General features: G+C 49.1%; 1 protein-coding gene and 1 long non-coding RNA gene across 4 annotated transcripts in view; both read left to right on the forward strand.

Moving 5' to 3' along the window:
* The first annotated feature begins 617 nt into the window (after positions 1-617).
* On the forward strand, positions 618-4,166 carry ZIC3 (Zic family member 3). Of its 2 annotated transcripts, none has more exons than XM_068204513.1 (3): positions 618-1,783; positions 2,434-2,546; positions 3,100-4,166. In XM_068204513.1, exons 1-3 carry the CDS (start codon positions 739-741, stop codon positions 3,280-3,282), a joined length of 1,341 nt encoding a protein of 446 aa, XP_068060614.1. In that variant the 5' UTR covers positions 618-738; the 3' UTR covers positions 3,283-4,166. The 2 variants fall into 2 exon arrangements, with proteins under 2 accessions (XP_068060614.1, XP_068060613.1); XM_068204512.1 differs by having other exon boundaries at positions 626-1,783; positions 2,434-2,597.
* A 766-nt stretch (positions 4,167-4,932) lies between these two features.
* LOC137482291 (uncharacterized) overlaps positions 4,933-25,372 on the forward strand; it is a 91,580-nt gene continuing 71,140 nt past the window's right edge. Inside the window, exons 1-2 of one of the 2 annotated variants that reach the window (XR_011003982.1) lie at positions 4,933-5,543; positions 14,637-15,571. This is a non-coding gene — a long non-coding RNA (uncharacterized lncRNA). Of the gene's footprint in view, positions 5,544-14,636; positions 15,572-25,372 lie in introns of those variants that run through there. The other variant, XR_011003983.1, reaches the window with a different exon arrangement.

Consider the following 25,372-nt stretch of genomic DNA (forward strand, 5'->3'; position numbering starts at 1 on the left):
GACCCAGCGGGGCCCGGGCCGGGACGCGGCGGGACAGCGGGGCCCGGGCCGGGACACGGGGGGACCCAGCGGGGCCCGGGCCGGGACGCGGGGGGACCCAGCGGGGCCCGGGCCGGGACGCGCGCGGGGCTGCGCGGGGCTCCCGCCGCCCGGGCCCCCCCGGCCGGCCCCGCTCTACCTGCGGGGCGCGCGCGCCCAATCAGCGGCCGCGGCGGCGCGGGGCGCGTGCCAATCAAGCGCGGCGCCGCCAATGGGGCGGCGGGCGGCGGGTCAGGTGACCGGCGGCGCGCGGCTCCCCATTGGCGCGGCGCGGCCTGGCCCGGAGTTGGTTTATGTGCGAGGCGCGGACGGGCGCCCCGTCAGTGCCCCGACGGCGCCGAGCGGGAGCGCGGCCGCCCCGCGCCTCCTCGCCCTGCTGCGCCGCCCTGCCCGGCCCGGCGCGGGGGGCGGGTGGCTGCTTTGGGGCTGGTTGTTTCGGGTTTTGTTTTGGTTTTTTTTTTTTTGTTTGTTTGTTTTTTGGGGTTTTTTTTTTTTTTTTTTTGTTTTTTGTTTTGTTTTGTTTTTGGTGTCGGCCGGGGGGTGCTCCCCTCGCTGCCCGCCCGCGGCCGGGGCCGCGCCTGCCCGCAGCGGAGAGCGGAGTGGGGGTGTATTTTGGGGTGTTTTTGTATTTTTTTGGGGGCGGGCGGGCGGAAGGAGGGGGGGCGGGCAGTCTGCTGCGGCGCCGACGGCCCCGCGCCCATGACGATGCTGCTGGACGGAGGGCCGCAGTTCCCGGCGCTGGGGGTGGGCGGCTTCGCAGCGCCCCGCCACCACGAGATGCCGGGTCGCGACGCCGCCGGCGGCGGCATGGGGCTGGGCCCCTTCGGGGACTCTTCGCACGCCGCCGCCTTCAAGCTGAACGCGGCCCCGCACGACCTCGCCGCCGGGCAGAGCTCGGCATTCACGCCGCAGGCGCCGGGCTACGCCAGCGCCCTGGGCCACCATCACCATCACCACCACCACGCCGGCCAGGTGCCCTCCTACGGCGGGGCTGCCGCCTTCAACTCCACCCGCGACTTTCTGTTCCGCAACCGCGGCTCCGGCATCGCGGACGCCGCCTCCGGCACAGCGCAGCACGGGCTCTTCGGCGGCTCCCCCGGCGGCTTGCACGGCCCCGGCGGCATCCCGGACACCCCGGGCTACCTGCTCTTCCCGGGGCTGCACGAGCAGAGCCCGAGCCACACGTCCCCCACCGGGCATGTGGACAACGGGCAGATGCACCTGGGGCTGCGCGGGGACCTCTTCGGGCGGCCGGATCCCTACCGGGCCGTCTCCAGCCCCCGCACGGACCCTTACGCCGGCGCCCAGTTCCACAACTACAACCACATGAATATGAATATGGGCATGAACGTGGCGGCCCACCACCACCACCACCACCACCACCACGGCCCCGGCGCTTTCTTTCGGTACATGCGCCAGCCCATCAAGCAAGAATTGTCCTGCAAGTGGCTCGACGAGAGCCAGCTCAGCCGGCCCAAGAAGAGCTGCGACAGGACTTTCAGCACCATGCACGAGCTGGTGACCCATGTCACCATGGAACACGTCGGGGGACCGGAACAGAACAACCACATCTGCTACTGGGACGAGTGTCCGCGGGAAGGCAAGTCCTTCAAGGCGAAATACAAACTGGTGAACCACATTCGGGTGCACACGGGGGAAAAGCCTTTCCCGTGCCCCTTCCCGGGTTGCGGCAAGATCTTTGCCCGCTCCGAGAACCTCAAGATTCACAAGCGGACCCACACAGGTAAGGCCCGTGTCCGTGTGTTCCCCCGCCCGGGACGGGGGGCTCCGGGGCTGCGGGGACGGGCTGGGCCGGCGGCCGGCGGCGTGTGAGCTGCGCGGCGCTGCCTCCGCTCGGCCTCCGGAGCGGAGGGAAACATAGAAATGCTAATGAAATCGCATTTTCGGTGACTTCCGCTCCTTTTTTATTTTTATTTTTAGGCCTGATTGGCGTCTCTTCTAATTAAATCGGCGATACTTTTGTCAAAGTATTTTTATTTGCAGCCCCGACTTTCCTTCAGCCTTCCTGCATGGGTGGAGGGAAGAGAGGGGGAAGGCTGGAAGCAAACGTACTTTGGCTTGTATCCTCGAGTAGGTCTTGTAAAGCTGTCCGAGCCGCTGAATTTATCTCGGGTCTTCTCCTTTCCCAGGCTCGCCCAGCCGCCTTCCCTGCTGGAGCCCAGCGTGGGCCTGGCGGGAGGTGAGTTACAAGTCATAAAGGCTGATCCAAATTTATCCGATACGTAACAAATCTTGCTGTCCATCTTGCCCTTCATTTGTTGTGGTGCTTGTGCATCCCTGAGGTGGAGCGAGCAGGGCAGATGCTGTCCTGGGAGGAGGCGGGTGGGGATGGAGAGGGGAACGGCCCTTCTTCACCCTCTCTAAATTTCACAGGTGAGAAGCCTTTCAAGTGCGAGTTTGAGGGCTGCGACAGGCGCTTCGCCAACAGCAGTGACAGGAAGAAACACATGCACGTCCACACCTCCGACAAGCCCTACATCTGCAAGGTGTGCGACAAATCCTACACCCACCCCAGCTCACTTAGGAAACACATGAAGGTAAATCACCCCTGTGCTCCAGCCCTTTCCTCCCTGAGCAGTGATGCTCAGTCGCTGATGTGTTCAGGGACCCTTCCCCCAGAGCAGGGCAGAGCTGAGCTCCTTGTTCCCAGCACGGTCCGAGCCGTCCCCGCTGTGGCTGGAGCACAGCCCGGGGAAATGGCGTAGTTTTTTTTCCGTGCTGCCGCTGGTGCAAGCGCTGCCCGGTTTGCGGAGCGGGGCTCAGTGCCGGCAGGCTGCGCAAGTGCAGCCCGGCCTGTGGCTGCAGCCCCTCGTGCTGGGATGCCGCAGCCCCCCTGGCCAGGACGCTGCAGCAGAGTGTCCGGGGGCCGCGGCAGGCGTTTTTTTTTGTCGCCGGTGCTCAGTGGCCGGCCGGGCATGAGCTGCCTGTTGGCCGGGCAGGGCCGAGCCGCTGCTCCGCAGTGCCCTCCTGCACGGAGGAGCAGTCCAGCGGGGTGCCGGAGGCCCCGAGCTCGCTCCCATCTCTGCCTCTTGGTTTTAGGTGCACGAATCCCAGGGGTCGGACTCATCCCCTGCAGCCAGCTCGGGGTACGAGTCCTCCACCCCCCCTGCGGTGGGCTCCGCCGGCAGTAAGGACTCCACTAAAACGCCGCCGGCCGCCCTGCAGAGTAACCTCGGCCATAACCCTGGACTGCCCCCCAATTTTAATGAGTGGTATGTGTGAAGGCAGCTGCTGCCCGGCCACAGACTGGACCAAATGCATAGGGAACGAGGAAAAAAAAAAAAGGACAAACCAAGCCAACTGCAGCTCGCTCCCACGGAAATGGAGTTTCCACACCGACGACCGCATAGGGCTACACCTACTTAACTGCCAGGATGCGGAGGGGGGGGTCTTTTATTATTATATTACAATTATTACTATTTTTTTTTTGCAAGCCCAGACGCTGGACTAGCCATGTCCTTTTCTCAGGATTAGATTTCTTTTTTTGTTGTAATTTTTTTTCAGTCTCAGTCTTTTCTTTGATTTTCAACCCCCCCCCACCTTGCCTGAGTCTCTCTCTTCCTCTAATTCCCCACTTATTTTATTTTTCTTAATTTGTTTTTTTTTTTGTCTTTCTTTCGGTGGGATGTTGACATGAGGATGAAAATTCTCCTTCGCCTTAGTGGTGATTGTTTAAACTTACAGTCTTAAACTGTGCCAAAGTCCTGTTATGTCTTGAACTTTCCTTTCTAGCTCTCCTGATGCTTCTTTCTCTGCTCTTCTCTTTCTCCTTCTCTCTCCAAGCATTACACTTGTGAATGTATTCTCGTCTGATGGGGTCGGTCAGTATTTTTCAGGATGAGGATGTGGTGTTTATTCTGCCCAGATTGTGACGTTTAGTATAACAGTTGCCTTTTTGTAATAACTTTTTTTGTAAATACATACCCATGATGCCATATTTATCGTTCGTAATTTAATTATTGATACAAAGTGCCGGGAACTGAACAATATTTATGGGGGAGAAAAAATTGTTTTCTAACAAAAAAATACAAACAAACAAAAAAATCCAACTCTGTACAGCTTTTGGTTATAACTGCTGTAGCATTAAAAGTTTATTGTTTTGGAAAGAGCCGTTTTTGACCTCCTCCGGGGCACGGGGCAGCCGCGGGTCCCGTCGCGGGCCCGGATGGCGCTGCCACCGGGGCCGGGCCGTTGTTTCCGAGCCGGCGATGCCGGGGGAAGCCCCCTCCTCGCCGCCGCTCTCTCTGCTGTCCTTTTGTCCCCGCCCTCCACCGCCCGGCGCTTCGCTCCCCCGTCGGCTTCCCGAGCGGGCCGAGGTCGGGGCACGGCGCCGGCGAGGTGGAGCAGCCACGGGGGCAGCGGGCCGCCTCGACGGGGCGGTCTCGACGGTGAGTACCCGGTGAGTACTGGGCAGCGCGGGGTGTGGGGCCGCGAACCGTGCCGTGCCGGACCGGCCCGCCGACACCGGGCTGCTTGCTGCGGGGGGCCCGGGGCGAACTCGCGGCGGGCAGGACTGTCTCCGTTATCGTGTGTTTTGTTTTGTTCTGTTTTTATTTCCGACTAGGATGCGGAAAAGCCTTCCCGTCTTCAGGAGAGAAGAGGGATCGAGATCAAACATCTTCCCCGAGAAACTTCTCGGCGTCGCAGAGGAGCCCCAAGCAACTAGAGCGACGGTGGAAACCGCCCCTCCCGGCACATCGCGGGGCTCCCGTTGGCCGGAGGGCGCCGGCTGTCCGGCGGGCTGGCAGCGGCTGCGGCGGGAGCGCCGACGGCCCGGTGCCCCGGCGGGGCGCGGCCGCTCGGCTCCGCATCCTCCTCCGGCAGTACGGGATTGCCGCGGGCTGAGCCCAGCCCCGGGGGCAGGCAGGGACCGCACTACGGCCGCCGCATCTTTGCTGACTGGGGGAGACCCCAGAGCGGCCCGTCTTGAACTTGACTGGGGGCACAGTGGAAGGACGAGGGGTGGCCCATCCCCTCCTCTTGCCGCAGGGGCCGCTCGGGCGAGCAACCCGCGGAACCTTGCATGCTTTAAAATTTACATTTGAACAAATTACCCTCTCCTTCCCCAAAAGGTAGGGAAAAAAAAAAAAAAAAGGAAGAACGGTTTCTCGGGCAGAAAAGGACAGGAGAAAGGTGGATTGCAGCCTGTGCAGCTGCACAGCTAAAACAAAACAAAACAAAACAAGGTCCCCCGAGCTCCCCACTGGCCCCTTAAAATAGTTCCCTTCGAGGTGTCCCGGCTAGACGTGGATCTCTGCTTCTCTTTTGCTGTGAAGTCTTTCTCTCGCTGCGCGCAGAGCCCAGCCCGGGGCCGGTCGCGGAGCGCTGCCGGCCCGGCTCCGTCCGGGGCGCGCGCGGGACCGCCCTGCACCGCGGCGGGCCAGGAGCAGCGGAGCCGCCGGGGGCCGTCGGGTTTGCCTCGGACACCCACCTGGGTCGTGTCTGCGTTGCTCCGGACCGCGCCAGGCTCGGAAAAGGTGCCGGTAGGCTCGGTTTCGTTACTGCTTTGCTCGGAGCCGGGGAGGCGCGGGGCGCGCATGGCTCCGCGGGAGCGCCTCGGGACGGGTCCTGCTGCCGCCGGGCCCGAAACGCCGTCCCGGGGTGGGGTCCTCAGCTGTGGTTGGGGCTGTCCGGCCTGGGGAGCCGTGGCCGGGAGGATGTAGCGTCTCGGATCCTGGAGTAGCGGCCCCAGCGGAGGATCAATGCAGGGGCCGTTTCTGGCCCCAGAGCGCGTCTGGCTGGTTCCCGGGGCTTTGGGCCTTGCTGGAAAAGCTGCACTCCTGCCTGTCCCCGCAGGTGCTTCCTTCAACTGGCAGCACTGCCCCTGCCATTTTTATAGCCAGGACTTAAAACCAGCATCCTGGCTCATTTGGCTTCCCTGGTGTCACGTCTGGTCCCCTACCCTCGGGCCTCTCCATCCAGACAGGGCTTGCAGCCAGTTTGCGGAAGAGTGGAGCACACTGTGGAATGCACCCCACTGAGGTCCCTGGTCCCCCATGGCCATTCTGCAGCCCTCCAAAAATGGGGCATGGGTTGGGCAGGTGCAGCTCTATGTGTGTGTCTGGTACGAGATGAAGCAATGGATTTGGGGTGGGTATACAAAGAGCTGGGGAGCTGCTTGGCTCTGAAACGCTTGCAAAACCAGGGTTCAGCACCGTGCGGTGGGGCAGGAGGACCATGCCTCCCGAGCGTGGAACGAACGGTGTTCTGGTGGGTGCTGCTGCCAGCGCCTCTGAGTCAGCAGCAGCTGGTGGGGCAGACTTGGGAGTGACACCAGAGAAGGGCTGTCTCACCCTGCAGCCTAGTCCTCAGCCTTCATGGACAAATACAAAGCGTTTTTTGTAAAAAGAGGTAAAAAGTCCCTGTTCCTTACCCTTGCCCATTGCAGGGAGATACGGAGAGTTCTGGAATGGGAAGGATCCTCTCTCCTGGATGTTTTAGGCTGGTTTTATGAGTTGGGGAGAGACAGCTTGTGATTTCCAAAGCCAGGGCCTGGCAGTGAAGACCTGTGCTCACAGCTTGGAGAAAAACATTACAGAGCTGACGAGGGCAGGACAGTACTGACAAGGCAGTTGCCCTGTTAGCTCAGCTTCTAGTGTGTCATGAAAATGGGACTTGTGTCACACCTCAGAAGAGTCCCAGGACTGTTCACAAACAGGGGACATATTCTGCTGGCCTCTCTCAGACTAGCAGCTCTCTTGAAGTTGCTGTGCTTGCTTGTGTGAGCAGGATTAGGTGGATTTGTCCCCAGATAAACACAACTCGGGATGGTTTTCTTAAAGGGGTAATGTTGATTCATTGTGCCATAAGGAATATAAACAGGGGCAGGTGATGAACTGGAGCCATTCCATCTCTACCATACTTTATGAGCCATGAACATTTTGATTCCTTTGGTGTCATTGTTTTTGCATATCTGTCTCTGTATCTGGTGTAATCCTTTGAAAAATATTTTGTTTTCAAGCACTGTGCCTGCCATTAGCATGTAGTGGTTCCATGTAGTGTGTGAAGGCAGAGTCCTGAAGGCATTTTGATCAGGTTGTGTTCAAGTGTCTCGGCTTTATGGCATCAGGAATTAAGTTTCTATAACAAATCTGTTTGCTGTAAAGCTCCAAAGCAGTGGATAGGGTGTAGTATTGTGTGATTACATTTTATTTTTTAATATAATGTCCTCAGATTAAAAGCATCATATACTAACACCAGCTTTTTAAACTGAGCGTAACTTTGACAACTGTTTGCTAAATCATCCCTGTTATTTATGATTGTTACTGTGATCACCTGTAAGGAAAATATTTCTGCAGAGATGCACTCCTCATTTGAAGAGGTGAAACTCCAGAGAAAGCCTGTATTCTTTGAGAAATCTAATTTTATAATGGAGCATGCAAAAGGAAATAGTTTGTATTGTAGTGACTAGTCTGTACATCCCCTGAACTGAGATGTTTAGTTATCCTTTCTATGCTGTTTGTGTGGGATAAAAATATAATCTGTCTTGCTAATGCCTGCTCACCTGAACATAACTGTAGGCAGTAAAAATGCTTTTCTAAGAGCTTACAGTGGTGAGTGAGAATGGCAAAGCAATGACCTGCCCTGCAGACCTGATAGGAGATGGTTTAGGGTGGCTTTACAGACATCTGTTCTGTTCAAGTAATGGAAAAACGCCCTGCAGAATCCGTAAGAGGCAGTTGTCAAAAGAGGTGCAGATATATTTTAATATTTAGATGCTAGTTTTATTCTCAGAAAAGAAGGTTGTGTGCTGCTTTACATTTTCTTTTAGCTGATACTTTGGTAATGTTTCTCCATTTCAAATGTTTGTGTGAAAAGAAACTTTATTTAAAAGAGCTAGGAAAAAAATAGTTTAGCTGAATGATTTTGTTTTGGCAGCTTGTTCAATAGTGGCAGCTTTGAAATGGTCAAGGCTCGACTTTGAAATGAGCGATACGTGGAGTTTCTTCTGAGGGAGATGCAGCCTGCAAGCTGGGGACTCATTCCTGTGCACGCTGGGAGGGTATCCTGACCTGGGACAGGGAGACCCAGCGAGGGGAAAAGCCCCTGCCGGGGCTGCTGCCTGGGAGGAGGCTGGGGAAGCTGGAGAGCCTCATGTCCGAGGATCATAAAGGATACGTGCAGAATAGGGCTGTTCCCTTGTTTTTATTGTTTTTCAGAGCGTGGTATAATCCAGTCTAGGCCTGTGGGGGTTCTGCAGCTACAAAATGGCTCCTGGCAGGGTTTGGGCACCGGGCGTGGCAGAGCGAGGGGCTGGGCAGAGCCCCTGGCCCTCCTGGGGCCGGGCCCGGCCGCTCCCCGCTCCTCTGTGCTGTCCTGCCCGAAGCTGGAGTGTGGCAGAGAGATGTGCCCTCGGTGGGGCTTGGTGAGGGGGACGGTGTTTTCCTGTGCAGCCTGTGCCCAGGCAGGTGCGGGCGTCAGCGCTCCCTGCGCTGCGCAGGCCTTGCCGCAGAAAGGGCTCTTGTGCTCTCCTCACAGCCTGCTGGGCAGCCTTCGGCTGGCAGGGTCACAGCAGGTGGAAAACGGCAGCACTCTGGCTTCTGCCGTGGGCTGGCTGCGTCTGTGTGCCACAGAGAACAGCCCCTTTAGAAAATACAGTTCCGTCCGACACGGCTCGAGAGGCAGGGCATTGACACACAGTCTTTGCCTGACATAAAAGTAATTACTCATCTCTGCCTCCTTTAAATTCGTCCCAGCTTCACTCAGACTTTATTTCCGTGCAAAATCTGGTGTTTGTTATTTTTTAAAGTGTTTTTGCCACTTTCTGTAGTTTACATAGCGTAATTCTTGTTCTTAGAAAGATGTTCTTTTTGTTTGCTTTTGTCTTTATTTTGATTTTTTTTCTGTTTGTTTTTTTTTTACCTGTGTTACTAGAATGCTATTTGTTTTAGGGTTTCCACTACCTCAGCGTGTTCTTACTGAAAATAAACTTTTTTTTTTTTTTGTTTGTTTGCATTTATTAAATCCATGGATTTGAGGTTTTCAGGGATTATCAGTAAACTCAAGAAAAAATGTTAAGCTTGTGTTGAGATTGGTGAAACTTAGTCTTAACTATTGGAAACATTTTAATTTGGAGTCAGATATGATCTCTGATTAAGAGAAAAAGCTTCATGCAGCAGGTGACGTGACTAAAGTTTCTCTGAGTCATGCAGAGTGCAGAGTTTGCAAGGAGTGTCTCTGGTTGCTCACTGGTCCAAGGACTCCTGGTGAGGAAGGCAGATGTTCCCCAGAATACTCATTTCCCTGCAATATTTTTATTTTTACTAAAAAGAAGATACTGCAAGAACTTTCTGTGAATCATAAATATTTTAAAATCATATGCCAGGGGCACTTGAAATGGATTTGCTCAATTTTACAAGATTATAAAAGAAAAGAAAATAGACTTTTTTTTCCCCCTTTGTCTCCTATTTTTCAGAACCTCACTATGCAGATTTTATTTTGCTGCCTTTTTTTTTTCCCAGTGACATCTTAACTTGCTTTAAAAAGTCTTTTAAAGTGAGCTTGAGTGTTTGTGTAATTTCATGATTCTGGAGCTTGACTTACATTTTTTAAAATAAGGCTATTGCAAACATTGTAAAAATTGGCAAAACTGCTGCAGTAAAATATATATTTAATTTTTAATCTTGACTCACAGGAGTATTTTAAAATAATACAGCAAGTAGAAGTTTTACTTTAATGGCTTTGCAGCACTCATTTTGTTTTTAAAAAGAGATACCAATGTGTCATTGCAATCTGCTACTTTTTTTCTGTTTCCTTTTTGTTCTTTGCTGATGCAGAAGAAGGAGGGCAAAAACCAAAGGAGTTCAAAATGTGCTTGAAGACACTCCCTGTACCTTCTCGGGAGGATGCTGGGCTGAGGTTAAAAAAAACCCCTTTCTGTTGGTGCTCACTTTATGTTGCCGAGGACTTGATTTCTGAGAAGTTCCCCTTAAAAAATCTCTGGTTGAATTTTTTTTTTTTTTAAAGAAGAAGATTTTTTTTTTTAATTTAAACATTAGCTCATTTTTTAAACTATGAGATTACATGGGGCATTTTTAGAATTATGATTTGATAAAGAACTTCCTGGGTCCTGCACGGGGTGCTGCTGGGGCTGAGCTCTGGCAGCCTCGTCTCACAGCCGTGGTCTCTCTGTGTGTTTAACATGAAACCAGAGTGGACCTTGTAAGCTATGTCATGACGTCTGCAGTCAGAGGACAGAGGAGAAGACTACAGAGGGCTCTTCTAAAAGTCCCAATTTCAGACTAAGTCCACTCGATCAGCTTTATAAAAATTTATAACTCAAAACTCCAGAAATTTGTAACACAAACTTGAGCAATTGTAGTATTAAAGCAAAGTTTTGTTGTTATTTAATTTTCATCCAAGCTAGGGAAAAAAAAATTATAGAACAATAGGTTATATCAGTACCTTAGTTGTATCACACTAATATTTCTAGATTTTGTAATTTTGCTGTAGAGTAAGAAGTAGTTCCCTTCCAGATTGACAATAAATTGCACTGAAAAAATTAAACTGGCATAAATGCCCCCTACAAAGTATAAAATCACAATTGTATTAGCGAAACATTAATGCCCTGAAAATGCATTTTCTTCTTTCTGTTAGTTTTCTGCTCTTCATCTTGGCCAGTCTTTTACAAAAAGCTGGTTGTCAGTACAGCAACGGGACTAAATCAAGCTCCATGGAGAGGCTGACGCAAGGAAGGGGCATTGGAGAAATACTGCATTTCATAAACAAAATCACTAGAGCATTAGGAGAGCAAACATGTGGTTTTATGAACATAGTTATAAATATTTAAACATGCAAAATGAAAATGTTACTAAATATCTGTTTTTCATTATCTTTTGATGAACATTTTCATTCTTGGAAGCGTTGCTGGCTGTCTGCACAGAGCGATCACCACCCCCTCCCCAGAATGAATGATGTCTAATGTGAAAACGTGTTAAAATGCACAGTTGTTTGTAATATCTTCTACCAAAGTGGAAGACATTCTACCAAATTTGGTATTCTACTGAATCACAAAATATTCTTGCCCAACAAACAGGCAACCATCCTGATCTGTCAGCAGCTTGCTTGCTGGATCTTATGAAAAATCTGAGAATGGTTTAGAAAATATAAGATGTCACTCAACGAGCTTGGAGTCATGGTCTACCATCCTTTCTCCGTCAAAATTCCTACAGAAGTCAACAAAAGCTTGGGCTGCTGATTTCATCATTAGCAACGTATTATTTTGACGTGTCAACAAGCGTGGAAGAGTTCTGTGTGTCTCTGTGGAAGGGGTGGAAGGCTGCAGCAGGAGGTTTGGGTGGGAGCCTGGGCTCTGCCTTTGGCGGGGCTCTCCGTGTAGGTTGTACTCTCAGTTGTGCTGCTCCTTTCAGCAGGGGTGAGGCAGGCAGTGGTGCACACAGGTTGTGCGGCTCAGCCCGCGTGCGTGCACGCCGGGAGCAGGCGCAGGCCAGGCCGTGCCTCAGTGTGCGTGGTGAGGCCGGTGTCTGAGTCCTCAGACTCAGCGCAGGCAGCCGGCTCTTGGCTTCGCTCCTCCATCCCTGCCTCCCCACCAAGCTCTCGCTGTGCTGTGCATCTCATGAAATCAGGTGCCAAATGAGGTATTTTTTATGTACCAGAGAGCCCATGCTTAATGCTGGCTGTGCTGAGTTTCTGGTGGAGGTACGGCCCCGGTGTGCTGTGGCATCCACACGCACGCGCACGCTGTTTACTATTCCTCCTGCAATTGCTCCCACCAATAAATCTGCACTTGCTGTAGCCAGGATGGAAATCTTTGAGACAAAGGACTTGAATGGGCAGTTTTTTATTGCTGTTATAGAGTAGAAGGCCCCAAGCTGGGGACTACTGCATGCATGAATGCTGCCCCCCTTGGCTTGGTACTGTCTTCTGTGAGCTCTATACCAGTACCAGAGACTGTTAAGGGGAGAGGGCCCCAAGGCTGGTATTTCCCCATTTCAATTCCTGCTCCTCTGACTGCAGCAAATCCCAAAGAAATGATGGCTGAGAAGTAAACTTGGAGAAGAGCGTAGAAGGGCAGGCTGTTGGGTAGCGCAGGGGATGCGTGGGAGGGCAGCACAGAAACGTGGGAATGAGGAACGGAGGAACAAAAGAGATGTGGGTTGGCGAAGGAGGAATAGTGGAGTGAAAAGCGGCCAGGCTGGTGCAGCAGTGAGGAGCTGCTCCTTGTCCCTGTGTGTGAATACATCCAGCTGAGCCTTTTGCATTTGCAGGCTGTTCAGGCAGAGCCCCCACAAAAGTGTGTGAGTCTCTGGAGACGTGCAAAGGATTTGCCCTGTGGGAAGCAGCGTGTGGCGCTCGGGGTGAGGGACGCTGCAGGCTCCACGCTGCTGGCTCCCATGCTGCAGCCATGCAGGGCTGCGGTGGGTGCAGAGCTGGGCACCACTCGGGGTGAGGGAGGCTCCACGCTGCTGGCTCCCATGCTGCAGCCATGCAGGGCTGGGGTGGGTGCAGAGCTGGGCACCACTCGGGGTGAGGGAGGCTCCACGCTGCTGGCTCCCACGCTGCAGCCACGCAGGGCTGCGGTGGGTGCAGTGTGTGGGCACCTGTGGCGCCGTTCCTGTGCTGGGGCTCTGGGCTGGGGATGGGGGTGAGTCCCTTAGCGAGCCGGGCCTGAGCTGCAAGGGGGTGAGAACGGGATGCCGTCCTGCCGGCAGCTCCATGCCCACCAGGCTCGGGGGCAGAGGGGCCCTCAGGGAGCTGTTGTTGCCCTCCTGCTCCCCCATGGCTCCCACTAGCCCCCGTTCTTGCAGGCCACAAGTGAGTGCTGCCCTGGCGAAGGGACTGGGGTTGGCTTCTCAGCAGCAGGAGCGGTGGTGCTGTGCTCCTTCCACTTGCGTCAATGCAGACCTTTCCATGGACTCCAGTCGGGGTTGGATCAAGCCTTGCATGATTGTGGCCCTTGTGCATTTCAAAACCGTGTTAATCTATATCTGGATCCCAATAGGGGCACTCGGGATGAGCTGAGCTCAAACAATCCTTGGCAGGAGGGACGGACTGGAGTTGGCAAGGATTTTTGTCCCATTATTGGTTACTCAGAGGAAGGAATTTACGCACCATTTTAATATATGACAACTTGAGGTCTGTCATCTTTAGCCTATTAGAAAAGCCTCATTTTTAACAAATCCCAGAGCATTTACCAGGCATGGTGCTGCAACTGAGTTGAGACTGCATGCTGGTCCTGGGCAGAGGCACAGCACTGCTCTCTGTCTCTTTAGACACAGAGCAACTTCTGCTGCCAGGTCAGCCCTGTGGGTGCCAGCCCCAGCCCTCCAGGATGCTAACCTCTCATTCCTGTTTGACCCTGCCAGCAGGAGAGGTGGGAATATTGGGGCAGAGAAAAGCAGTCACAGTGCAGCTGGTATAGCAAACCCCGTTGAAAGCTCTTCCCAGCTAGTTAAATCTGCCTCTGTGTGCTCAGCAAGTTTAGCCAGGGCTGTTTACCAAGCTCAGAGCAGACTTGCCTGTCTGCACTAAAATCTTCAAAATATGTCCCAAAGTCCCAGAGAGAGATTTTACACTCTCTCAGTCAGTTTGCTCTTTTCTCTAGTGAAAAATCCAGATGGATGCTTGTCTTGAAAACTGGTTTGTATGAAGTCACACTTTCTGCTTTATATTTCTGGATTTCTACAGTAGAAGAATTCAACTTGTAAAGATTTTCCAAGATTATTTAGGCTTGTTGTATCAAGACCAAGAAATTAGTCCAGATAACCAGAAAATGGCTAGGAAGGATGGAAGAAATATGTTTGGGGTTTTGTGTTGTTTGAATGTTTTGGGGGTTTTTTGGGGGGAGGAGCACTGTTTTGCTTTGTTTTTTTTTTTTTTTTTTTTTTTTTTTTTTTTTTTTTTTTTCTTTATTCTCTGTTTGGGTTTTTTGTTTTGTTTGTTTTGTTATGTTTTTTGTTTTGGAGGAGGAAAGAAATTGAAAATAGTTTTCTTTGTTTTACGAGCATTAGTTGTATTTTTATCAACCAGCAAAGCACCCGAGTACTTCGGTACACCCGAGTACATGAAGAGAGTGCTGAAATAATCAACCAAAAGAATTGGTGACAGCCTTAGACAAACAGCTGTGTTTCTTGGTAATCTAATGCCATTTTAATATCTTGCTTTTAATGTAGCTGAGAGAATGGTTTGATGGACAAGGCACTGATGCTCATGAGCCTGAGTTCAGTTGTTAGGGCTATGTCAGAAATTATTTTTCACAGACAAGTGTAGTTGGAGTGTCAGCTCCCATTAAGTATATTAGGGCCTCTGAGGTTCAGTGCTAGCACACCATGTTTTGTAGCCTTTGGTTTGCTTCTGTGGCAATAAAACCAGAAGGTCTTTGGTTAACTTCTGACCACTGACATATTAAATGAAGATGAGCATTTGAGCAACATCAGTGATTTCAATTGACTCATCAATTGCCATTGCATAGCAGTCCTCATGTTTCACTTGGGTAACAAGCTCATCTGCCACATCTGATGCCAGCAATTCAGTCCTTCAAACAAATGACATGTTTGATAAAGAAATCTTTTAAAATTCATTATGCACTTTGGCTTTTGTCTTTCCTTTTAATACAGCATCTGTTGCAGCCAGGATACATTCCTTGATCGTTTCTGAGTCTGCAATTATTTTTATGCCTGCCCAGTGTCCCGGAGATGTGAAACGAAGCTGCCATGCTATGCTGCTGAGCCCTGAAACTCTACACAGACATTCAATTTAATCTCTTGGAACAGACTGCATTAAAGTAGTGTCATCAGTGCACACTTGTGATAAAAAGATGACATGAAGAAAGACAGTGAACTAAAAGGCCCTACTTTTTTTTCTGGGAAGAAAACAGGATATCTGTCCCTTCATTTGTTTCATGGCTTCCTTGTGCAGCCATTTAAATTCAGCAGAAGGCTCCAAGTGTCTAAACTTTATCCTGAGCATTTTGCATTTTCTTCAGTGCTGGAAAGGAATACAGTTAAGTGTCCCAGAGGGAATTTAATAGAAAATGCTATGTGCAATGTTAATGACTTGGGACGTGGTTGTACATTTTTCCATAGAGAGCCAGTAGGGAAACAAATACAGGACTCGATGAGAAGTGTTCTGCAGGAATCCACTGCTCTGTGGCTCCACAGACTGGCAGAAGGATAATGAGGGCTTTAACCCAAAGTGCCCCCTTGTGCCTCTGTCCTGCTCCATGCCAGAGCCCTGTGAATATCTGGAGCTAGAAGAAATGACAAACTTCTTGGGTGCCACAAGAGATTGCATCAGCATTACTGATCCCTACTCGTCTTGTTACTGAAAATGCATCAAGCAGCTATTTGGGTCAGACTGCTAAATTTGTAGACACGGAGTGTCAAGAAGCCTTTTTGTCAACTTGGTACCGTTTAGAGTTATTTGTCTTCAAGTTCAAAGCAATCGTGGCCTCAGACTTGTGATATTTTCTGCCCTTTCCCCTTTCTGTTGGCTCAGACCTCTTCCCTTTGAGGTCAACATCAAAATAAAGATGTACGTTTCCTCAGCCTGACCATGGCTCTGACTCTTTAGATCAGCAATCCTATAGTCCATATGTCTTCCCATCTGTCAACTGGCATTTGAAGCCAGCTTGCTCCTCTATTCTTTCAGACAAGTGTGAGAATCAGGAGTTTCTTTAATGATGGTTTCAGGCCTTAAAGCATTTGCTAAGATACTACCTATTAAGATCCCTTGATGGCACCTTGAGTAGACATCAAAAGCAACTGAGTTCACTCCACAAATCTGATTCCTCAGTCAGTTTAGGGCATTGAGAGAGGGGTGGGGAGGGCTCAGGAGGGCACCTTGCTCCCGCAGTTAGGAGACAGGCTTGGGAAGTCTGGGCCCTGGCTTCTGGCAGTGACAGAACACAGCAAACAAGCACTGCTGAATCCCTCCAGTGGTGGCTGTGCTCGAGCTGCCTGGGCTCCTTGGGTGCAAGATGCAGATCTGTGCAGCGAGGCCTGGTGGCTTTGCCCATGCCCTTCAGGGTCTGAGCTGTGCCTGGTTTGAACAAGTGCTTTTTGGTTTTGCATTAATTAATACCTGTGTCTGCGCCTTTGGCTGAGAGATTACTCAAAACCTGTTAGTCACATAAACAAAAACCTGATAGTAAAAAAATATTCTTCTCATTAATAATTACTACCAGGCTGCAATTTGTCTCTTATACTTTGGAGAGCTACTAATAATGGGAATCTGTTTGCTGTTTCACCACTGAGACTGCATGAAAAGTGATGTGGAGAGATGCTGCCTACACAGCACGATCACAGCAAGGTGGTCACTCTTTCTGGGGGCACAGTTTGACTTTCAAACTCCCCTGTTCTTTATGCTTGTCAGGAGATGATGCAAAGCCCTTGGAATATTTGGGAAAGTGTTTGCTCTGGTGGTGCATTTCTCGAAGTGACTATCATAGAGAAATTAATGGGAAGCTGTGCACATTATTTCAAGCCCAAAGCCTAAAAGTCAAGGCCTTGTTGGATGGGGGGCTGGAAAATGCAGGGTCCTCACCGTGGGAAGGGTGGTGGAAGGCATTCCCCAGGGGCCCTCCACAGCCAGTGCTAACAAAAGTTGCTGTTTGTTTATGGGACCCAAATGTCTGAGAAGAGCTGAAAAGTGCCAGGATGTGACTGAGTGTTGGAGGATGGTGTCACAGCACTGACTGTCAAGTAAAACTTGACTTGCTGGAGTCAAGGACACCATATGTCCTTAGCTTTGTGTTGGAGCCTGTTGAAGTGTGAGCATGAACCTGAAGTCCAGACACAGGCTTTCTTTGGCTTCAGTGTCTTTAACTGCAGTCATAATGTAATTTCTGCTCCCTGAGCAAAAACAGCTGCTCTAGCTGCCTGCTCTGGTGCCTCACTGCCTTCAAATCAAATCAGGTGGTTAGTCAAAACCTGGGGCATGTAGATTGTTTCTTTTTAGGATGGAAAACAAAAATTACTTTGATGCAATTATATGTCTTCACCCACAAGATGCACCGGCTCCTGGACACTGCAGTCAGCAAAACATCAAGAGTCATTTTGTGTTCCCACTCCAAGCCAGCTCAAAAATTATATCTATCGGAGACTGTCATTGGACTTATTTAAAGGCATTTGGCTTTCTGCTCTTATTCTCTGTCTGTACTCTTGGTGACCCACTGTTTTTCTTTTACAACCCCCACTCAGTCTATTTTGTCTCTTTTACATGATGATACTCAGCCAAATTTCTCTTCATCACAGTCATTTTTAGTGTGAATCCATATCTGCCTTTTTAGGGGATAGTGGTGATGGTGACGTATACTTGTGGTTGCAGCAGAAACTGCTATTGAGTTGGATAAAATAGGATGAATGCTGTATAAAAAGCCTTCAGAGAGCTGTGAAATCGCCATGCTCTCTTCCTTGTTCTCCTGGGAACACTTGCACAAAGAGTATTTTTAATGTGAAGCAAAAAGGATTCTGAGGAATACTCATTAACATTTTGTTTCTGCAAAGATACATGATTATCACAAGGCTGCAAGGGACATGTATTCAGTAAAGATCTTAAATGTATGCCTAGTTTTATGTATATGCTTAAATCTTACTGATGGCCCCTGCTTTGCTGAATTGACTTATTAACCAATCCAAAACCAGGTATTTGGTGGAGCTGATTTGTACTGCTCAGGTATGATGCAGGTCTCCAACCTCACTGCATAATAATACTCTGTGAGCAGTGAATCTTCTCAAACAAGTGTTGCAGTGGACTGGTTGAAGTACACACCCACAAATCATTTGTATCATAATTGTGAACAACAAACCATAAAAGCAGGATTCCGCCAGAGAGGTTGGAAGGGGAAAGAACATCAGAGCCATCATATGCTACAGCTTGTTTGCTTCATGTGCCTTTGTAGTGGGAGCCCAGATGGAAAACATCCGGGGAAGGTATTGCTTCTCCATTCTCCATTGCCACTGTGGAAGCTCCAGTGCCATGAATAAAGATCTGATATGGGCTGCAGTCTTTGTCCGACACTGGCTGTATCCCTCAGGGCATATGCAGGCAGCCCCATTTCCTGCTGCCTGATCTGAGCTGGTTAAACCCAGCACAGCCTTTGTCAGGAAGAGTTAATGCAGTGGCATGGTGGTGAGTCTCAGCTACTTATCTTTTCTGAAGGCAGGAGAAAGCGCGTCTGTCTGTGCATCTTCCTGCATGTCTGTGGAAGGTGGAATGCTGGGCTTGCTTGGTGTGTCATTAGATACTGCCCTAGATTCACTTAAGAGTAAAGATTTCCCATTTGTGCGAAAGAGAAATATGTTTTGGTGGCACAGGACGCAGCGGAAGTAAGCAGACATGACAGAAGGGCTTCCAAGCTTGCTGGAGTTCTCATATCTTGTCACAGGGGGAACCATACACTCATTTTTCATGAGGTCCCCATTCTTCCAGTGGTTGTAATCCACTTTCTGTGCCTCTTTCCATATGAAACATTTGGTTCCTTTTAGCAGTTGTGTTTGGGTGGAATAATGAAATCTAAGAGTTGGAAACAAACAAAAAAGTCCCCCCCAAAAGATTTCATGGTCCTAGCTATTTCTTTTATGAAAATGAAATGTTCTGAAGATGTTTTTTTATAGCTGAGTGTCATTTTGAGTCACTTGAAGCATACTGAAGCTTTGACACAATGTCACTGAGACCTGGAATTTCTGTCACTGTGCAATGGATGTTTTGCTAAGACGTTCATTAATGTAATACTTCTAAATGCTGCTGCAGCCTCAGGGTGTGATCCAGTGCAGACCAAAAGCCCAAGTGTCTCTGCTGGGAATGAGAAGCTCCAGGTTCTGGTTCATAATTACAGGATTCTCTGTTTTACATACGAAGAACATTGAGGAGCAGAGGTCTGGCTCGAGGATGTCCATGGCTGCAGTGTTCAGGTGCTGCAGCCAAACAAGCTCATCAGGGTGATGGTTTGGTACCGGTTCTGTACCCCGGGGCAGGAGAGCAACAGCCCCCTTGCTTGGACACAAATACTAATTCAAGTGGGCCTCTTGTCCCTGCAGGGCAGGGTGAGCAACTTCAGAATATGACAAGTACTTAGTAATTGTCACTAAAGATTAGTCACCCAAGAAGAGCACTGTTTTCGTTAGACTAACTGGCCAAAAGCATCCTGGTTTAATTTCAGGAGGGCCAGGGGTGTTACACTGCTGTTTTTTACATCACCATTCATTTTGACTGTGCTGCAACAACAGGTTACTTATTATGTGTGTGTAATTGGGAGTATTTTTATTAGTTGATGGAAAGATAGCTGTGTAATTAATGGACTGGGTAATTTGTTCTAACAGTATTATGACATGATTGCTGAACAATTCTACCTTAGCAGAAAAAGAAACATTTGCAGCATAGAACTCAGGATTTCTAAGAAAGCAGTGCTTGACCTTTGGTGAAGACTGGAGCTGGTAGCACCTGTTAGCATGAAGCAAATGAAGATGGTGTATCACTGCTATTTATATGACAGAGGTCGAGCATTATAAACGTGTCACTTCTTGCATTAACACATCTTCCAAAGGCACAGAGCTGGTGTAAAAAATATGGAACTAAAAATCGTTAAACTCCACCCAGCATTTGACATAAGTAATCTTTCTCAGCACGTAAGTAATGTGAATGTTATGTTGCTCAAATACTTAGAGCTTCATTTACCCTCATCTTCTTTTCATTATTTGCAGGAGGTCTTGTTCTCTGATGGTGTCCTGAAAAATACAAAGTGGATATTATTCTTATCTCCGCTGCTGATATTTACTGCTGATAAACAGACTCAGTAAAACGGGAACAAATGCTTGTTTCATAATCCTCCTGCAACTGCTGCCTTCATTATGTATGAAGAACACAGAGATTAAGTCTGCCATTTGCCAACAGCATGTTTACAGTTTCCGTTTATATAGTACTCACAAGCAACTCGATATTAGTATTAACCTGTACCTGGGCTGAAATACATTTTTTTTTTCCTTCTTGGGTAAGATATGAGGATTAATTATTGATGTACTCACTCTAGCCTTTCAACCTGGCTGGGATTGCAATTTTCTCCCCATGCTGCAGTATCTGAAGTATGTTTTCTCCTCGGTGGAGGTGAAGTTTGTGCTGCAGTGAATTGATCTTTGCCTCCTTAGAAGTTTTATATTTTTAAAATATTTTTGTGTGCATGGGCAAAGTCCATTTTCTGAAAATGGATTTCTTTTTATCACAATATGTTATTAGACCACATCTTAAGAGTTAAAGTTTTATCATAGTCAGATTCTATTTGCAGATAGCATCATGTGGAGACTGTTTTCAAAAGCATTAACTCAAACCACACGGATGCACAACTATTTTAGAAGATGAGAATTCACACATGCTTTTTATTATAATGCACATAAAACTGAAGTATAATACAGTAGGCTAGGCAATAAAACAGAGTAGTCAATATATAAATTTTATGCCTGGTTCTTTAGCTTAATGACCTGCTTTTCTTGATGAATTGAGGATGAATGAGTAAAACCACAATGATCTGATTAGATACTAAATCAGTTGTTTTCTGGCAATTCAGAAATTATGTATCTAGTTCAGTTTTGTTTTGGTGTTTTTTTGTTTTATTTTTTCCTTCCCCTGGGACAACTTGATAACCTTCTTGTGCTAGCCAAACCACTAAAGAGGCATTGTCAGTCTCTTCAAGTTCCCTATTGTTCTCAGAAAATCACTTCCTTAAGACATATCCACATGTTGAGGGTCTCAGTAGTACTTTGTGGGAAACAAAGTTATGGATTAAATTAATTTAGTCTGTAACACCATTGAAGCTGGATTCAGCTGGCACAAATACCTCTGGATGCTGTTAGAGCAGGGGGGAGTCTGCCTTTGTCTTCTCTTTTCTGGCACAAGAAATGGGGAGAGGTCAGGAGTCAATAAGGACAGCTGCCGGTGAGGGAGATTCCTCAGGCTGAGATTTCAAGTTGATTCACTTCATACGTTTGGAAGCTCGGATTTGAATTTAGGAATATAAATGAGGTCAGTGATTTTCCAAATGAGGTGAACAGTCAGACGACCTCCTTCTGTAGAGTGGGGCCCATATGTGTTTGTGGCAGAGAGAGACCTTTTCCATTTTAGAGGCACTGGGAAGAAAAAAATACTGATGGGAAGCTGCCACAAGCCAGACAAGCCTCTAGAGGCTGGCAGGGAAGGAGTTAATCAGCTAGAGCAAGGCCTGTGCAGCAGGTAGTGATTTGTAGAATGGTTGGGAAGGTCCAGCTGGGAGAAATGAGCTGATTGCTTTGGGGTGGGGTCGTATAAAATACTGTCTCAGCAGAAGGGTTTGTTGGAGAGGCAGCTTTGGTTGTAAGGAGTTGTGGCTCAGCCTGTTCTTACAGATTTAGGTGAGAGAAACTCTGTTTTGCACTTTTCTTCAGAGTCCTGCTAGTGCTTCCCAAAGAGGTGCTGCTTTTGTAGTGAAGGTCTCCCTTCTGTCCAGTGAGAGCAGGGTGGTGGTGGTCCTCGAGCTCTGTGGCATCTCCTTTTGGTGCTGCAGTTCCCGGCTGAGAGGGCAGATTGGCCACCATGGAATGGAGCCATTGCAGAAGCTAGCTGAGATAAACTCTCCCATGGGAAAAGATGCTTGTCCTGATTCTCCCTTCCCCTACCATCTTCTGTAGCTGCTGGTCCAGAGCAAAAGTGGTGTGGATTATTCCAGGAATGAGTGGCTCCTGCAGGGTGGAAGGCTATGGCATCCTGTGTCCATAGGGAGCTCTGGGGTGGTGGTAGGGCCCCTCCATACAAAGGGTGAGTGCTGTGAAGAATGGGAACACCTGCATTTAAGGCTGTAAGGGGTAAATCTGATGGAGATGGTGAGCCCTCCAAGGTGGAAGGAGCAGCTGCTGTAAAGGTGGTTGGAAAATGCAGAGTGTTGGGAGACTTTGCCAGGGCTCTGGGACAGTTCTTGTGGCAGGAAGGACAGGATCACCAGGGCAGCCCAGGGTGTTTCAGTGTGTGCAGCTGTGTTGTGGCTCACATAGGTGAGGGCTGAAATGGAGGGACAAAGAAAACAAGTGGTGGAATTTAAGAAGGTGGCAGCACTGACAGTGGTGAGCTGGCGAGTGCAAGCTGCAGGCGTCTCAGATGGGCGGTAAGAAAGGGAAGGAGACATGTGGCATGCAGAAAAAAAAGAATAAATAATGGAAAAAAATTAAAAGCTCAGTTAGAGAGGTCAGAGCTTGAAATGAGCTTGCCAGGAGTGAGGGTCCTGTCCTGGGGATCCTTTGCATCCAGAAGCTGCTATGGCATGCACAGACCTCGGTCTGGTCCCTTTTCTTCCTTGGTAGCGTCTTCTTCCCCCTCCCCCTCCTCCTTTGTCAGGCAACTCGTTAACACTTATTAGCAAGCATCTTCAAAAGGCCAGGAGGGGAGAAAGGATGGGAGAGGAGCTGAGATGGCTAAAGGAAATGATTAGGAGATTCCTTTTCCTTTCTGCCTATTCAAGCTTTAATGACCAGCCCTTGCGCTGTCTGTGCCCTGCATTGTTATCCAGCCCTGCCCTGGGACCCAGCACCCCCGCTACCCCCGGCACTGATCCGCTCTGACATCTGGGGCACTGAGGTGCCCACAGCCACTAACCTTTCTCATGCTGGGGTGCTCGCTGGGCTCTACTCTTCTGGCTGCCCTTGGCATCGATGGCAGTGCTGTGCCAGCACTGGTTTAGTCTCCTGCTGGTTCACCCCTCCGAGTGTACCTTCCTCATTGGTGTCATCAGAGCTGGGCTGCCTCGCTGGATGTGCCCTCGTGTGCTCCTGCCTGAAGACTGATCTCTATTTATGTCTAAACGTGGCTGGTCAATCCCGGCTGTCCAGCACCAGGGATCTGCTGGGCAGCACTCAGACAGGTTTCATGGACAGAATTGTGTTTGCCTGACAAGGAGGAAAGAGGGTTGAATAAAGGTGACAGAATTTGGCCCATAGTTCTCTATTTCTGCCTTGGTTCCAGCTGCAGTGCATGTTCAGTGGTTTCCCCTTGAGCTAGTTATCTAGAGCTGAGACTTAATCCCATCCTCGAGGATGGCAGAGCTCCCGTTGGTGCTGGGAGGAGTGCACTGAGCGGCAGCACTGTTCTGTGCTGCTCTGTTGTGGAGTGTGGGTCATATTTGTTCTGCTCTGCCCATCTGAGTCTTCACCCTTCCCATGTTACAGTACAGGAACAGATCCTGGAATGGTTTTTATGCATTAGTGAACTCCACAGAGAAGGACTGGTCTGTCAAAAACTCCTCTAACTTGGTAAAGACAACCATCCCTCCTCCCCTCCCATCCACCAGACAAAAACTGAGAAATTTCCAGAAGTTGCTGAAGTTCTGCATCTACCAAGGCCTCTCTAGGCATAAAATACCAGTGTATGTTGTCTTTTCACATAGCTTCTGCCTTTTCCTGCAGGAACAGCACGTTGGCATCTGGAGAGCTGGGTGCCAGCAGCACATGCTTGAGCAAGCAGGTGACCTTCAGTGCAAAGTTCTGCTTTGCAGAGGGGAGGAAAGGTTTCATAGATTTCCTGCCCCTACTTGATGATCTTTAAGTGGGGGTGTATATGTGTAACTGCATGCAAAGGCAAAGCCTTTATCCCAGGAATGGGTACTTTGGGACAGATACTTAAAATGTAAGTAACTCAGAATATCCATGTGTGGGTTGTGGGCTGGAGTTAAAGGTCTAGGGTGCTTCTTGAAGTCAGCTCTGACTCTGAAAGGCAGTGCTGCATCTTCTCTGGGCCTTGCTGCAGACCTGTCACCTATGCTGGCCTTCTTCAGTATCTTCTACTGACCTACTGGTGCAGATATGTGTGCAGTCTGACTGTGTGGCCACCTGCCAGCACCTGCAAAGAGGCTTTGACAACGCTAGGTTATACAGAGGATAGATGTGATTCTTAGTAATAGAAAGTAATTTGCTCCAGAAGATGTTTTGAGGGCTCTGGCTCACTCCTTGGGGATATAAAGTCTTTGGGGCAGTGACTCTGTGTAGAGACAAATAGAGGCTTGCTAAATCGGGGGATGTTTTACTGTTGAGCCCAAGCTGCAGAGGAAATTTACTCAGTTTGTTGACAGTTGTGTCAGCATCAAAGACGACTACAAATTTGAAATAAAAGGGAGTAAGTGATTTAGCTAGTTCTGTTTTTTAGCTTGTAGAACATACCATGGGTAATGTGGAGAAAAACCAGACCAAAGAGTTGCTGGTGGCTGGCTGGAGTATTCCTGCTCATATTCCTGCTCCAAGTGCTGGGAGCCTGAGTTCACACCGGCTCCTACAAGGCTCCTTCTTTCAACAACTTATTATTACAGTCTGCTGAGAGTGTGAGCCAATCTCCTCTGTGTCAATAGCTGAGGGTTTAATTTTAAACAAGGGGAAAAGTGGATTTTCAGATGAATACTGGAAAATTTGATATATGCATGGAAAAAAAAAGCACAGAGAAGAATTGGTGAGCTGGAAAAAAATAGACAAATGTTATTATTTTTTGGTGTTTTTCAGAGTATATTCTTTATCTGGTACTTATTCCATGCAGCATTTTGGAAAGTATTTGGCAAATACATAGAAGTAATCTGTAGGATACTATGTAGTCAGATGCCATAACTTAGATTAATTTACTGCCTTCAGAAATGTCTGCAAACAAATGCACTGATTAATGTGTCAGTTTAAAATTTTTGTGGGGAAAGAGCTATAACTGTAGAATACAGGAAATATTTAGGACAGACATTTAAAAAAATTTATAGCTTCTAAGTAAGAGAAGAGGGATAACTTCCAATTATGTGCTTTATGAACATATCCTTTTTAGCACTATGAAATGGTAACAATGTTAAAATCCCCTCCTGGGAAATAATGTCACATGGCTTGCTACTGATAGAACTTGAGGAGGTTGGGAGATGATGGTGGAGTTAACCAGTTGTTAATCAGTTGCTCATTTGCAGCTGAGTCTTGCTCTAGCTGGACTGGAGATAATCAGATGATAATTTTGACTTGGAGGTGGGTGGGTTTGTTGTGAACTTGGCATCTTGACAAAATCTGTAAGGAATGATTTTATTCCCATGATGAAATCAGGTCAGCTGATGAACTCTGATGTGGTGGCAGGTCAGCAGTGTTGGTGCTGAGGTGTCTGTGTGGGGCTGGACCAGCAGGACCAGTGGCTGCTGGGCACTGGTGGCTCCCAGGCAGCTTCTTGACAGCCCTGCAGCTGCTGGCTTTCCTGGAGGCCACTGTCCTGAGCTGAGCCCTCTGGGGAGCATCTGGAGTAGGTCTGGAGGAGCTGGTGCCCAGTACAAAACTCAGAGGGGCTGGTGGGAGCAAGATGCTTCTGCAGCTTGTGGGGTCTGGACTTGGCCTTG

This window comes from Anomalospiza imberbis, chromosome 14 (assembly GCF_031753505.1).
Source record: "Anomalospiza imberbis isolate Cuckoo-Finch-1a 21T00152 chromosome 14, ASM3175350v1, whole genome shotgun sequence".
Classification (NCBI taxonomy): domain Eukaryota; kingdom Metazoa; phylum Chordata; class Aves; order Passeriformes; family Viduidae; genus Anomalospiza; species Anomalospiza imberbis.